The sequence below is a fragment of the Eptatretus burgeri genome, chromosome 6, assembly GCF_056783735.1.
Source record: "Eptatretus burgeri isolate ZD-2024b chromosome 6, Ebu_testis_v1, whole genome shotgun sequence".
NCBI classification, from domain to species: Eukaryota; Metazoa; Chordata; class Myxini; order Myxiniformes; family Myxinidae; genus Eptatretus; species Eptatretus burgeri.
The window spans coordinates 12,548,379-12,562,789 of NC_140966.1; the positions used below are offsets into that span (position 1 = coordinate 12,548,379).

At 42.6% G+C, this 14,411-nt stretch overlaps 1 protein-coding gene across 2 annotated transcripts in view; it reads left to right on the forward strand.

The window, feature by feature from the left end:
* Nucleotides 1-14,073, forward strand: part of LRRC41 (leucine rich repeat containing 41) — a 28,642-nt gene extending 14,569 nt beyond the window's left edge. For both annotated transcript variants that reach the window (XM_085884045.1, XM_085884046.1), the window contains exons 7-9: nucleotides 4,745-4,957; nucleotides 5,886-5,961; nucleotides 12,267-14,073. In XM_085884045.1, coding sequence (XP_085740171.1) covers nucleotides 4,745-4,957; nucleotides 5,886-5,961; nucleotides 12,267-12,486 — 509 coding nt within the window. In that variant the 3' untranslated portion in view covers nucleotides 12,487-14,073. The remainder of the gene's footprint in view (nucleotides 1-4,744; nucleotides 4,958-5,885; nucleotides 5,962-12,266) is intronic.
* Nucleotides 14,074-14,411: the final 338 nt, after the last annotated feature.

Genomic DNA, 14,411 nt, shown 5'->3' on the forward strand with positions numbered 1-14,411 from the left:
GTTAAGTATATCGGCGGTATAAATTAGAGTCACTGTATTGGTGATTTAATCACGCAACATCTTGACGACGAATATTCTGGCCGAACGATTGCATCAATTCAGTGCATCAGCAGGGATGATTCGCAGGCTCCTCTCGATCGTGCCGATTTTGTTTCCGTCGAAAGTTGCACACCACTGTTCTTATTGAAAGATTTCGGTGCCAAGTACGTCAAAGTTTCCCTGCGAGATGCTAATATTCAGCCTTCAACGGACCAGAAATCAGCCTTTGATGTGCTCATGGGGATGGGGAAACGGTACGATCAGATGCCCGCTGAAAAGTAAGAGCTGTTTATGGCTCTGATTGACCGTTTTGAGCATGTTGACTCCTAGTAGACACCTTTTTAGGTCATCTCGACCGAGATGATCTAATAAAGCCGGACCAAATGTCCGTCCGTCGACAATTTTTCTTTCCGATCTTGATGAAACTTAGTATGTGGGTAGAGGTCGATGAGTGTTGCACAACGATATAACTTTTGTCCGGGTTTAAGGTCAGCGTCAAGGTCACGAGGTCACATAAGTTATAAAAATCGCCATTTTCAAAACCTATCGAGTCTGCCATTCTACAAGATATTCGGCAACTGTTTATTGATTATGATAGTAAAAAATATTATCTTGTATCTAACCGGACAGATTTTTTAATTTCCTTCCCGTTTGATCGTCACGTGATCTGGAAGATGGCCAAAACGCCGATGCGATTCGCAAAGAAGGAAGGAAGGATTTCGACCAATCTACTCTCAGCCTGGTATCCGACCCCAATTTTTCTTTTTTGTAACGTTGACCGTCCATGATATCGTGTCAAGTTTCCTGAGCTGCCAGCATTGTCTGAACAGTCAAGTAAGGCCTTAGTTATTTTATAACTTGGTTTACGGATCCGCCGACGGTATGTTTGCCGAAATGAAATATAAATATAAAACACATTTTTAGCCTTTTATATTTATACATTTTCCACCGAAGGTGCAAAAGTTTCAAAACCCAAAATGTAAACGTCGGCATTTATTTTCAAAATATAATTTTGTGCGCGCGTAAAATGCCGAGTCATCTTTAACCAAACTGCGTAGTAGAACTGCGCAGTCGTCTTCGGTCATGGCGTCTGAGCAGTGGCCAGCGTGGTTCAGATTGACTGTGGTTTCTGGGGCGAACGTGATTGTTAAGTATATCGGCGGTATAAATTAGAGTCACTGTATTGGTGATTTAATCACGCAACATCTTGACGACGAATATTCTGGCCGAACGATTGCATCAATTCAGTGCATCAGCAGGGATGATTCGCAGGCTCCTCTCGATCGTGCCGATTTTGTTTCCGTCGAAAGTTGCACACCACTGTTCTTATTGAAAGATTTCGGTGCCAAGTACGTCAAAGTTTCCCTGCGAGATGCTAATATTCAGCCTTCAACGGACCAGAAATCAGCCTTTGATGTGCTCATGGGGATGGGGAAATGGTACGATCAGATGCCCGCTGAAAAGTAAGAGCTGTTTATGGCTCTGATTGACCGTTTTGAGCATGTTGACTCCTAGTAGACACCTTTTTAGGTCATCTCGACCGAGATGATCTAATAAAGCCGGACCAAATGTCCGTCCGTCGACAATTTTTCTTTCCGATCTTGATGAAACTTAGTATGTGGGTAGAGGTCGATGAGTGTTGCACAACGATATAACTTTTGTCCGGGTTCAAGGTCAGGGTCAAGGTCACGAGGTCACGTAAGTTATAAAAATCTCCATTTTCAAAACCTATCGAGTCTGCCATTCTACAAGATATTCGGCAACTGTTTATTGATTATGTTAGTAAAAAAAATATTATCTTGTATCTAACTGGACAGATTTTTGAATTTCCGTCCCGTTTGGCCGCCACGTAACCTGGAAGATGGCCAAAAACGCCTCCCGGTACAAAAAACTTTTTACTTCCGATCTTGATGAAATTTGGTATGTGGGTAGAGGTCGATGAGTGATACCCAACGACATATTTTTTTCCCGGATTTGAGGTCAGGGTCAAGTTCACGAGGTCACGAAAGTTGTGAAAGTCGCCATTTTCAAAACCTATCTAGTCTGTCATTTTCGGAGATATCTGGCAACGGTTCATCAATTATGATAGTAAAAAACATTATAGAGATGACCGTCACCCCCACACGGGGGTAATTTTTTCTTTCTCTTTCTCTTTTTTTTGTCTTTGCTGTTCGTTCATGTCCTTGCTTATTCTGGCCAAGAGTTGTCCCACTGCTCTACTGTCATTTCATACACACCTTCACCTTGCTCTTCCATGTGCCTCGATCCTGAAGAGAAATTAATCCAGGCTTGCTGCACACCTCCACTCTTTTGTTCCTACTTTCTCCCATTTATAGAATTGTCTTCCAGAAACTGTTTCAACTGCATTTCTCCCTCCAGGGATTCAAGCGAGTAGTGCAATACCATCTCCTTTCATTACCCATCCCAAGCCACAATCCTTTCTATCCCCATTAACCATAACCATATCTAACCAAGCCCTCTTACTTGCAGGTAACTGTTTGTTTTCTTCCCCCCTCTCTCTCCTCTTTTCCTGTTTGTTCTTTCCCTTTTTGAGGAAAGGTGTAGCCTCCACGATCACTGCATTGCCATTTCGCCCTTGGTCTTCCATGAGTCTCGATTTTGTATTCCATTATCCTTCCATTAATCTTCTTCATTAGTCTTCCTGAAATATCTAAAAGCTGAAATATCTATCTAAATATGAGCTGAAATATCTAAAAGCAAATTTCTAAAAATTGAATTTTTTTTTGCTGCTAAGTTTTGATGAAATAATTATTTTTCCTAAGGACAATGACAGCATTTCTGAACAATGTTCAACAGACTACATCACCCTCTGGAAATTGCCAATATTTCCCATTCTGATCATGATCAAAGGACAGTCTATTTCTGGCCCAATTTGCTTGAATTGAATTTATAATCTTTAAATCATTACATGGTCTGAAAATTATATGATGAAAATTTGGTATTTGTTTAATGGATATGTTTTCTTCAATTTGATGCCGGTACAGTATATATATATATATATATATATATATATATATATATATATATATATATATATATATATATATATATATATATATATATATATATATATATATATATATATATATATATAGTGTCCCAAAAAAATATACAACTTTTAAAACGCTTCGTTTTGTCACTAATGCTTAATTTCTTGTTGCAGAGACCCTGAAGTTTATTTTGATACCAAGCAAGCACCAGAAAAATGCCAAGACTGACCTTACAACAACCGACGGAAATTGTTGAACTTTGGCACCAGACGAAAAGTATTATACAGGTACAACGTCTTTACTCGAGACATTTCGGTATCCACTTGCGCCATGCACCAAACTTTCGGACAATAAAGTGCACCATCGCAAAGTTTACCAATGTGGGAACCATCTGTGACCTTCACAAGGGTCACAGTGGTCGGAAGACGACAGGTCGTAGTGAAGAAAATGTGGAAATGGTGAGATAGGCGGTCGTTCAGAGTCCAAAAAAATCGATTTGAGGACTTTCTGCTTAGACAAACATTCATAAGAGCACCGTTCAGAGGATCCTTCGCCAAGACATTCATGCCTTTCCATACAAAATTCAAACGGAAACGGTGCTTACTGATCAACAGAAACGCAAATGACTAGACTTTGCAAATAGGTTCTCAGGAAAGTTGGAGGAAGATGCAGACTTCCTCAAAAAACTTCACATGACGGACGAATGCCATGCTCACTTGTCCGGGGAGGTAAACAAGCAAAACTTTCGGTACTGGGGAACTGAAAATCCTGGTAATGCATCAACTGAACTGGTGCCTCGATCTGTTCTCAAAGTCACCATGTGGGTGGCGGTTGGTTGGTATGGGATAATTGGTCCATACTTCTTTGAAGATGACCAGGGACCCACTTGCATGGTAAACCAGAGGAACTATCGCAAAATGATGCAGGAATTATATCTGCCTGAGCTACGTACTCAGGCCCGTAGGAGAAACAACATGATCCAGATGAGAACCCAGTGGTTCCAGCAGGATGGGGCACCACCCCATACAGCTAGGGAAACAAGGCGTTTTCTAAACCAACATTTTGAGGGCCGCTTTATCTCCCTCTACCAAGAAGTTGAGTGGCCACCGTATTCCCCTGACCTTACTCCTCCAGACTTCTTCTTGTGGGGGTATCTCAAGGACAGGATCTATGGAAACCCTAGGCCTCAGACTCTTGATCAGCTGAAGGAAAACATCCACCAAGAAATCCAGAACATTCCTCAGGAAACGTTTTCCAACGTGATGGAGAACATGACAACGCGTTTGCAGGCAGTGATCGGACAACGTGGAGCCTACGTAGAACATGTGGTCTAAAAGAAAACGACGATTCTATACCACAATTTAAATTTTGGTGGCAATTTTGACATTGGTACAATAAACTTCAACCTTTCAGCTTTCTATCCAGCCATATATCTTTTTAAAAAATATATGTTATGACCATCCTCTTTGCAGATGAAAAGTTGTATATTTTTTGGGACACCCTGTATGTATATATATATATATATATATATATATATATATATATATATATATATATATATATATATATATATACAAACATATATTTTGAAGGTTTTGAAAAAGCTTTCAAATGATTGCCATTTCTGTTTCCCTTTTCATAATCATTGCTGTTGCACAATCTTGAGAATTACCTCTTGCTCCTTCTCTCTCTAGATGGGCTTCGTAGCCTGGCATTGACTCGAGTCGATCTGACGTCTTCCTTGGACCTACTGTCTGATTGCCTCCATCGTCTCTCTTCCTTGCAGCACCTGGATTTGGGACACTGTAACATAGGAACTGGGCATATGGATAAGCTCTGGATATTGGTGCAGGAGTTGAGGGGCTTGCCAGCATTAAAAGAGCTTGCACTGTCTGGAAACCGGCTTGGTGAGAAATTGGGTCCTTAAATTATTGTAGTTATTGTTGAAAGCTGAGTTAATGAGTAATCGCATTTCTCTCTCTTCACCCCCCCCCCACCCCCAACCATTCAGAACCTATAACTTACAGCTCACAGTCAGCTGGAATAATGAGTACTTTTAGCACAGCTACATTGTTGTTCGATATATTTCACATTAGTTAGCAGCAACCTTTACAGAGAAACTAAATTCCAACTACAACAAGTAAAAATTGCTGGATATCATTCTATTTTTCTCCACTCTCCATGACCGTGTATAAAAAATTAAATAAATAAAATAAAAACGCACCTTGCAGAGAAGGATAAATGACAAATACTCAGAAAAACTGATAGAACTTCTGATCATGAACATTCGTGGGAGTTGATTCCAAATTTGAACACAGTGAACAAAAACAAGTCGCAAACATTCTTACACATCTGGGAAAAGTTCTAAAAGACAGTGTAATGACCTCATATACAGGTATCCCGAGAATGGAAATATCAGGAAATTTCTCATCACTTTCTGCAAGTCAGCCATATTGTTGTTTTGATTCCCCAACTGTCTCTGTAATGTGTTTTTCTTGTTACATGGAGAAAATAAAATAGCTTTTACAGAGTAGATCTGCTTTGTAATTACTCTGATTTTTAAAATTGTGTGTGTGTGTGTGTGTGTGTGTGTGTGTGTGTGTGTGTGTGTGTGTGTGTGTGTGTGTGTGTGTGTGTGTGTGTGTGTGTGTGTGTGTGTGTGTGTGTGTGTGTGTCGAAAGTTCTTACATTAACAAGAACCTCAACAGCATGTTTTTTTGTTTTTTTTGTTTTCAAATGAACTTGAATGGTTGATTATTTGTCAAACTATCTGGCTTGAGGGCAATATATTTTTTGGTTGCCAGTGATAGCTATGCAAATGAATTTGTCTTGCAGGAGACGAGGGCTTGCTGATGCTGGCTGAGCTGTTTTTACATGATTCTTTATGCTTCCTCACGCACCTCGATGTCAGGTAAATAAGGAATATCAAGAAGACACCAAAGCTGATTTGTGTTGTGTTCTTTTTTCAAGGTTTTCATTTAAGTTTTGAGCAGGCCTAGCTGATCACCTTCATTGTCATGTAAATTTCCTTTTTTTGTTTTTATTATATTGTCGTGTGGATGGAAACCACCTGATAACTCCATTTAAAACAGTTACCAAACACGAGCCGAGCTATTAAGGTTTTATACGGACCAATGCCTGAATGGTTGAATGTCATCCCATCGTCTGTTGGGGTCCAATACCTCACCTGTTATAAATCTGGATTGTGTATAATTTAGCTCTCCAAGAATGAACCAAATCGTTGGCACAGCAAAATGGTGGGAACACGATGCGCATATACCGTATTTTAAGAAATAAATAATTTATTAACACATAACGACACGGAACGGAATCCTGATAGAACGAAGACAATCATTACAAAGTAAAAACTACCACCCCAACCCTTCTCCATGGACACACACACACACACACACACACACACACACACACACACACACACACACACACACACACACACACACACACACACGTGATGCACACAAACAGAGCAATGAACCAAGAGCAGAAGCAAACGGAGGGTGGAGCTGTTCAAGAGACTAATCCGCATCAGAATCAGCTGTGCCCTGGAAACAAGAGCTCAAGTGAGGGGTGAGCACATGCTTTTATTGCCAGCTCCCAACTTCTTGCTGACTGGACCAATCACCAATTACAGCATTTCCACACATTGATGGATATGGCACACACCATATATGTTTTCTTGCCAAGGGGCAGAGTGGATCAAGAACAGACCAAAAAGTTCAAGTACAAACAAATGTACCAGGAACCAACTCCCACACTCTGACCGACAGCTGGGCAGGGCCAACCTTTCCCGCCATTCTCTCTCATCCCATCTCTCCTGGAGGTGGGAGGAAAAGTGTGCATACTGCCCACTACACTTTCTCAGCCTTGCACAGTTCACAGATTGGAAGAAAAGGGATGAGACACCTTATACCTAGCTAGTCTAAAGAAGACAATGCCCATCCATTCACAGGCAACACTGAAGACTGCTTTTCCTTAATACACATGCTTAATACATGATGAAGGTTCGAAAACTCCATGAACACACACTCTGTCTATAGGCTTGAATTAAGCCTCGTCTGTTCCTGAAGAGGTGTGTGTGTGTGTGTGTGTGTGTGTGTGTGTGTGTGTGTGTGTGTGTGTGTGTGTGTGTGTGTGTGTGTGTGTGTGTGTGTGTGTGTGTGTGTGTGTGTGTGTGTGTGAGTGAGAGAGAGTCAGCGAGTCCGCACGCAGACGAGCAATATAGTGCCCCTGGTGGCCTTAAGGACATTTTAACCATGCTGACTATTGTAATCATTACATTTTACAGATAATTTAATCATGAGATGCTGTAATTTCAGTGTGGATTATGTAAAAGTTGTCTGCTCCTGTTCTTGAGTATGTGTTTGCCGGCACTGTCCATGGTTTGATGTTTGCAGCAAGGCCCATGGGCTCAACTAGTGCACCAACTAGCAATGGGCATGGTTCGATAAAGTTGTCGAATTTAACTGTAATTATTTTCATCGAATTTAACAAGGACTTGTTTTTGGATCTTGAATGTGCATGACGTCCACATTCGAGACTATTAATCATGCTACGTTTTATATTTTATGTAGTTTCTTCAGCTTGTGGTTATCTGTGTGTCATTGTCTAGGCTGAGCCATTAGCTCCTTTGTCTGCCATGTCTGCCATGCCATAATGGCTTGAGCCAATGGCTCATTATCTCAAGCTCCTTTGTCTGCCATGCTCACTGTACCAAGTTATTTGATGGATACTTTTGCATTGGAAATACATTCCACATATTTTAACTGTGTGTGCCGAGAAAGGTCCATGAGTTTCTCTCCATTGTCATTTCTCATGCCTGGTTCATGGAGGCCGACAATGAATGCACAACCTGTTTGATCTGTACCATGTCAGCATTATTGAAGTTTCCATGTATGAAGATGAGATGTCGTTGATTAGTGTTAGCGAATACAGGGTGCAGGTCTTGAAAGAAAGCATCCCTATCCTCATCTAAAGATATTGTTACGAATTTGGGAATTTGATTGCACGCAACATTCAGGTTCCTTTAGTCAGTTATGTTGATAAGTGCATGTTCCCTAGATAGTTCACCTTCCATTGTTTAATGGGCTGAAATCGATTAGATGCGCTGTGATTTAATTTAATAGTTAGGGAGCGATCCCAACACAAAGGAAGATGCCCCTCCCCTCATCTGCGAAGAGGAAGAAGAGTCCTCCCGTCCTGAATCACGGGACGTAAACAACTCCCTCCCACCCGCGGTTGTGCAAGCACGGGGGATGAGTCACGCTGGGAGCGGGGAAAGGGCGGAGGAGAATAAGGAAGAGATCCTGAGTTGGTTCGGGTGGCTGAGTGAGCTTCGGCTTCGGCTTGGCTCGGGTTAGGGAGGAGGCTTTTTTGAAGGCTTTCTGCTTTGGTTGTTCAGTAGGCCTTCGGGTTCTGCTTGGCTTGGGTTAGGGTCGAGGCTTTTTGAAGGCTTTTTGCTTCGGCTTGGCTTTTAGCAGACTTTCGGGTTCTGCTTGCCTCGGTTCGCTTTTTCGGCTCGGAGTTCTTGGTTCGTGCACTGAGGGTGGACAAGGAAGCCAATGTGCAATAAATCTGTGAGGGGGTAGAGCATCACCTGGGGCCAAGTGATTCTCGACCTGCTTGCAGGGGAATTCGTGCATTGCGTTCCTACAAGCCCATCCCTCGGTGTACTGCAGTTAGAGCAGAGGGTGGTAGGCTCTTGACAGAGGAGTCCAAAGTGAAGGCCTGCTAGGCCGGTTACTTTGAGCGGCTGTACCAGGCTGATCCACCAGCTGTTTAATTGGATGTCAGGGGTGTTACTTTCCCTATTGCTGACCCTCCAATCAACTGTGGTCCATCTTTGTTTGTAGAAACACAGACTGCAGTGAACTGGTTGAAATGAGGTAAAGCTCCTGGGATTTGTGGCATCCATGCTGAACTTCTCAAGTTTGGTGGAAATGCTGGACTCTTGTCATTGCATGCAGTTCTGTGTTTTGCCTGGAACACAGGCATCATCCCAACTGACTGGAAGAAGGGCCTTGTTGTCCCCCTCTGAAAGGGAAGGGTGATCACCAAGACTGCAACAACTACCGAGGGGTGACGCTGCTCTCTGTGCCGGGAAAGGTCTTTGCTCTGATAATTCTTGATAGGGTTCGCCACCATCTGCTTGAGCACCAGTGTCCAGAGCAGTCAGGCTTTACACCAAAGTCGTCAACGATTGACCGAATCCTTGCTCTTCAGGTCCTCACTGAACGCAGACGAGAGTTTTGGCAGGGGCTGCTTGCAGCCTATGTTGATCTCTGTAAAGCGTTTGATTCAGTGAATTGGGATGCCCTGTGGAGGATTCTTGGTCTTTGGCGGGTGCCACCAAAACTGATCAATCTGATGTCTGAACTATACTTTGGTACTGAGTGCTCTGAGTTGTGGTGATACCATCTCTGACTTTTTTCCAGTTGTTACTGGAGTTTGTCAGGAGTGTGTACTGGCCCCCACACTTTTCAGCATTTGTATGGACGAGATTCTAGGGAGGATGTCAGAGAGATCAAGTTGCGGTGCATTGTTTTGGAATGTCAAGATCTCTGACCTTGATTTCATAGATGATGCAGTCATCTTTGCAGAAACTCTGGATATCTTTTTGGGGGCCCTCGAGGTGCTGAATGAGGAGTTGGAGCCACTGGGATTATGGGTTTCCTGGCTCAAAAATATGATCCAGGCTTTCAATGATATCTTGGATGATGATATCCTGTCTGTACCTGTTTGTGGCAAGGATGTTGATGTCACGGAGAGATTCACTTTCCTTGGCAGTGATATACATGTCTCTACTGGCTGTGAGCCAGAGGTCACCAGACGTCTGGGTCGGGCCTAGGGAGTCATGGATTCACTGGATCATGGGGTGTGGCGCTGCCGGCACCTGTGCGGGAGGACGAAAGTCCAAGTCTTTATGTCCTTGGTGCTTCCATTCTTGCTCTATGGATGTGACACTTTGACTCTGACCAAGGATCTGAGATGGAGAGTTAATTCCTTTGGTACCAGGTCTCTTTGGAAAAACCTTGGATATCACTGGTTGGACTTTGTGTCCAACTAGCGGTTGCTGAGAGAGACTCAAATGACATATGTTACCTGCATAGTCCTTGAGTGTCAGCTGTGGCTGTATAGACATGTGGCGCGTTTTCCTGACGCTGATCCTGCTCACCAGATTCTCTCAGCGAGGGAGCCTCGTGAGTGGAGGAGGCCAATGGGCCCACAACCTGCCTTGTGGTTGCAGCAGGTTGATCAACATCTCAAGGGGATGAGCATGGGTTGACATATGCCTGGGAGATGGCCAGACAGAGACCCTTGGAGTGCCGGTGGAAAGTGGACGCAGCGACGTGCTGCTCCGGCGCATGCTCCCATACCTGACCTGACCTGTTGAGCAGTTGTCAATGTACGTTCTTAACAAAATGCAGACACATATGTACATGACCAATTGCTTAACCCCGCTTTTTGGTTAATGCATGCGGGGTAAAAACCACTCGTAGAGCGACACTTGTTAAACCAGAATAAAGTGGAATGGTACTCAGTAGAGGGCATACCTCTGCCAAGCTGAACAGTTTACATTTTGTATCACACTGATAAGCTAGATCTGAACCAAAATCGAATCGGCTTGTTCGTGTCCAAGTCAAATCCACCTCGTTTTGGCATAACTTATCCAAAATTTTTTGAGATATCATGATAGATATAGTTTTAACCCTATCTCTCAATTTGAGAAAAAAAAAGGCCTACGTTGACATTTTGACCTCAAAAATAATAATTGGTGGTTGAATTCAGTGACCTAATCTGCAAAACCTTTTCAAATTTCAAGTCGATCGGATAAAAATTGCGGGTTTTAGAAAATCGGCTTATGTTGACCTTTTAGCCTTTGTTGACCTCAAAAATAGTTGGTGGTTACAATTTCCTTTTTTCCCTGGGCAACGCTGAGGTTAAAGTACTCTCTTCTCACTGGTAAATTTGTCATACTTCCTTCCTCCCTCCCCCCAAACAGAGTGACCTGTCAAAGCCTGTTATCATCATGTGTGAGACATTTCTACCGGGAAGGGATATCAGGACGAACAAGGAGACAAAATGGTGGGAGCAGGACATGAGGACGGGAAGGGGGGTTGGGGAAGGATCAAAGCACTCTATGCACGGATAAATTTGGCAAACAGGATGATTAATTGGTCAGTCAGTGAAGCGACGGGTAGGCTCTGCTCGTACTAGATAAAGAAGAACTTACCCTATGAAATTTACTTCGGCCGTCTTAAATCGAAAAAAATAAGTGCAATCTTGCAAAACCAAAAGGCAAGTGCTTATGATTGTAGTAGTTTAGCTACTTGCCGCTAGGCGATCATACACCAAGACACATCTATGTGAAAGAAGTTACACGAAGGGAATTGAGGCCTGTGGTTCACGATGCCCTTATGTCCAAGGTGCCCCCCTCTCCCCTAATACATAAAATTATGCACTGGAACACTTACCACTCTGCACTTACTGTTTACCGTCGGTAAACGATAAATGTTTACAATTTACTACCACTGTAACCATCTGTAAACAACAAAACCCACAGACACTTCTCGTGCCCATGCAAGATCATGTGTTGTGTCATTGTATTTGGTCACGTGACCCTCCATGAGTAGTTGGAGCGAGGCTCCATCGGCCGACTTTTTATTTTTACGAATATTTTCATTTCATGGAAATGTGGCTTCGAGTTACATCAGTATGCCGAATTCCAACGTCCCATGCCTCTTATAAAGTACTAAACATTCATATCAGTGAATGTGTGAGTCGTTCAAATGGTCAGTGTTTAGAACAAGCTTTACATGTTAGATACACACAGTATCTGGTAGCATGTGTGTGTGTTTGACAAACATATGTATACATACTCACGTATAGGGGAGATTAAATTTTCCTTCAGTTTGGATCCATAAATAATAGACTGCCACTTCCCTAATCTTATTTTCCCTTCTTCCACCAGTTACATATTGTTGTATAATCTTCCTCTTTATAAGCTGTGCTTTTGTTTTATTATCCACACATTAATATAAGTGATCCTGTCTTCCACACCTTGTGTTCAATCCTCGACCACTTTAAGTTTTCTTAAATTTTAAATTTGCTTTTTAATTTTTTAATTGCTGTGATTATCATCATTTTATATATTTTTTGTCCTTGAGTTCTAATGTCCTTCCTACCTCCCCCTTTCAGCCTCAATTGCATCCACTCAGATGGTTTGCAGAAATTCTCCACAAACCTGCCCGTCACACACACCTCCTTGCTCCTTTTGGACATCACCGGAAACCCTATTTCTCCATCAGCCTCACCTACACTTGCTGCTCTTGCCACGCTGAGACGCCATGTGCGGTGTGTTCGTTCAAATGTTTGGAGTGCAGAAAGCCCTCTTGTTGATCATGTTGCAGCCATGTGACAGTTTTCTACACAATGTCTGATCCCAGTTCAACAATCATTTGTATCGTTGTCTTGACTGATCATAAATTTCCCAACATCACATTAAAACATTTGCAGTCATAAAAACTTCATTGCTTACTCACAAGGTTCTTCAAGTGGAACAAAGAACATAAAAAACTTCCAAGGAACTTTGATGCAGGAGGAGACCATTTAGCCCATCAAGCCAACAGAATGGTTGACAACATATGGTTGTTTTTCAATGCTCTATCCTTTTTGAATAATGATGAAGCACCATGTTCCATTTTTATCCCCCGCCGCGTGGCGGAAGGGGGATATTGTTATCACCCGGGTCGTCAGGCTGTCTGTCCGTCCGTCCGGCTGGCTGGGCGTCAACATTTATAGCTGTGAGTGCGATAACTCATAAACTGTTCACCATATCAATTTGAAATTTGAGTCACACATGTACCACCTAAGAAGGAAGAACCCTATTGATTTTTGGCATGGCCGGTTCCAAGATGGCCGACTGGGGCGGCATCAACATTTATAGCTGTGAGTGCGATAACTCATAAACTGTTCGCCATATCGATTTGAAATTTGGGTCACACATGTACCACCTGAAAAGGAAGAACCCTATTGATTTTGGGCGTGGCCGGATCCAAGATGTGGTGTCGTGGCCGAGGTGCGAACAGGCAGACACGAGCCGGAGGGTAACACAACTCCGCTTTATTGCCTCGAGCGAGAGGGTGGGCGTAGGATGCCCGTAACTCCGCCTTAGTATGCACTCGATGCACCCTACAGGCACACTACATACAAGCCACTGCTAATAATACCACATGCTGCTAACTGGTGCTGCAAGTCCCTAGCGGGCGAGTCGGGACATATGAAGCCATAAGCATGTGACCACCACCATCCGTGACTCGGGGCTCCGCCCATACAATACATGCTCCGCCCATACACCACAGCCGACTGGAGTGGTCCGTCCGTCCGGCTGGCTGGCTGGGCGTCAATATTTATAGCTGTGAGTGCGATAACTCATAAACTGTTCGCCATATCGATTTGAAATTTGGGTCACACATGTGGCCGGATCCAAGATGGCCGACTGGGGCGGCCATCTTGAAAAAAATGTTTTTTGTAATAAATGGAAAACCACTTGTCTGATTTCAATTATTTTTCAATGGCGGGGGATTCCCCATCTCTGATGGTATATTTAGTCTTTGGTATGACTCGGCCGGGGTTCAAACTGCCAACCTCCCAGACTCAGAAGGCTGCTCTAACCATTCCACCACCAAGTTTGGTTGTCCACAGTAAAATTGTAAATAAAATTTTCTCGAATATTTTTCTTTTTCAGGATGTATTTTGACTTCTGCTATGTAATTTGACAATAAAAACGATTCCAGACATCATGGTTTTGTTCATTCTTTTTTGAGCCTTGCTGTTGTTGAAAATAAATAACACACCCATCAATGCAATGAGCTGGGATTGGCCAATACCATTTTCTTTGTTGTTGCACAACATATTATTTAACCTTGTTTAATTGGTGTCTTTTTCAATCTCAGTTGTACATGCTTGAATGAACGTTGGAAATACAACTTCATTGCGATTTGTGTGATACGTTTTCTGTCCATTTTGAATCCCTGTTTTACCAACCATGTCCATCGTTGCTTATAACTAGTTGTTGAATGATGCTATCTTTTTATACAAAATAGAGACACATGGAAGAGTGAGTTGACAGTAAAAAATAAAAATAAAAGCCAATAAAGTGATGGTTGGTCAACAATTGGACAAAATTGTATAAGCAAAATTAACTTTTTTTTAAACATAAATAATTCTCACCGATCATTATGAGAAAGCACCAATGCATTTACAGTAAGTATATTTAAGCCTCCCTCTATAGTCTATACTAAAGGATATGGGGAGCCTTATGGCTGTTTGTCGGGTTTGTTT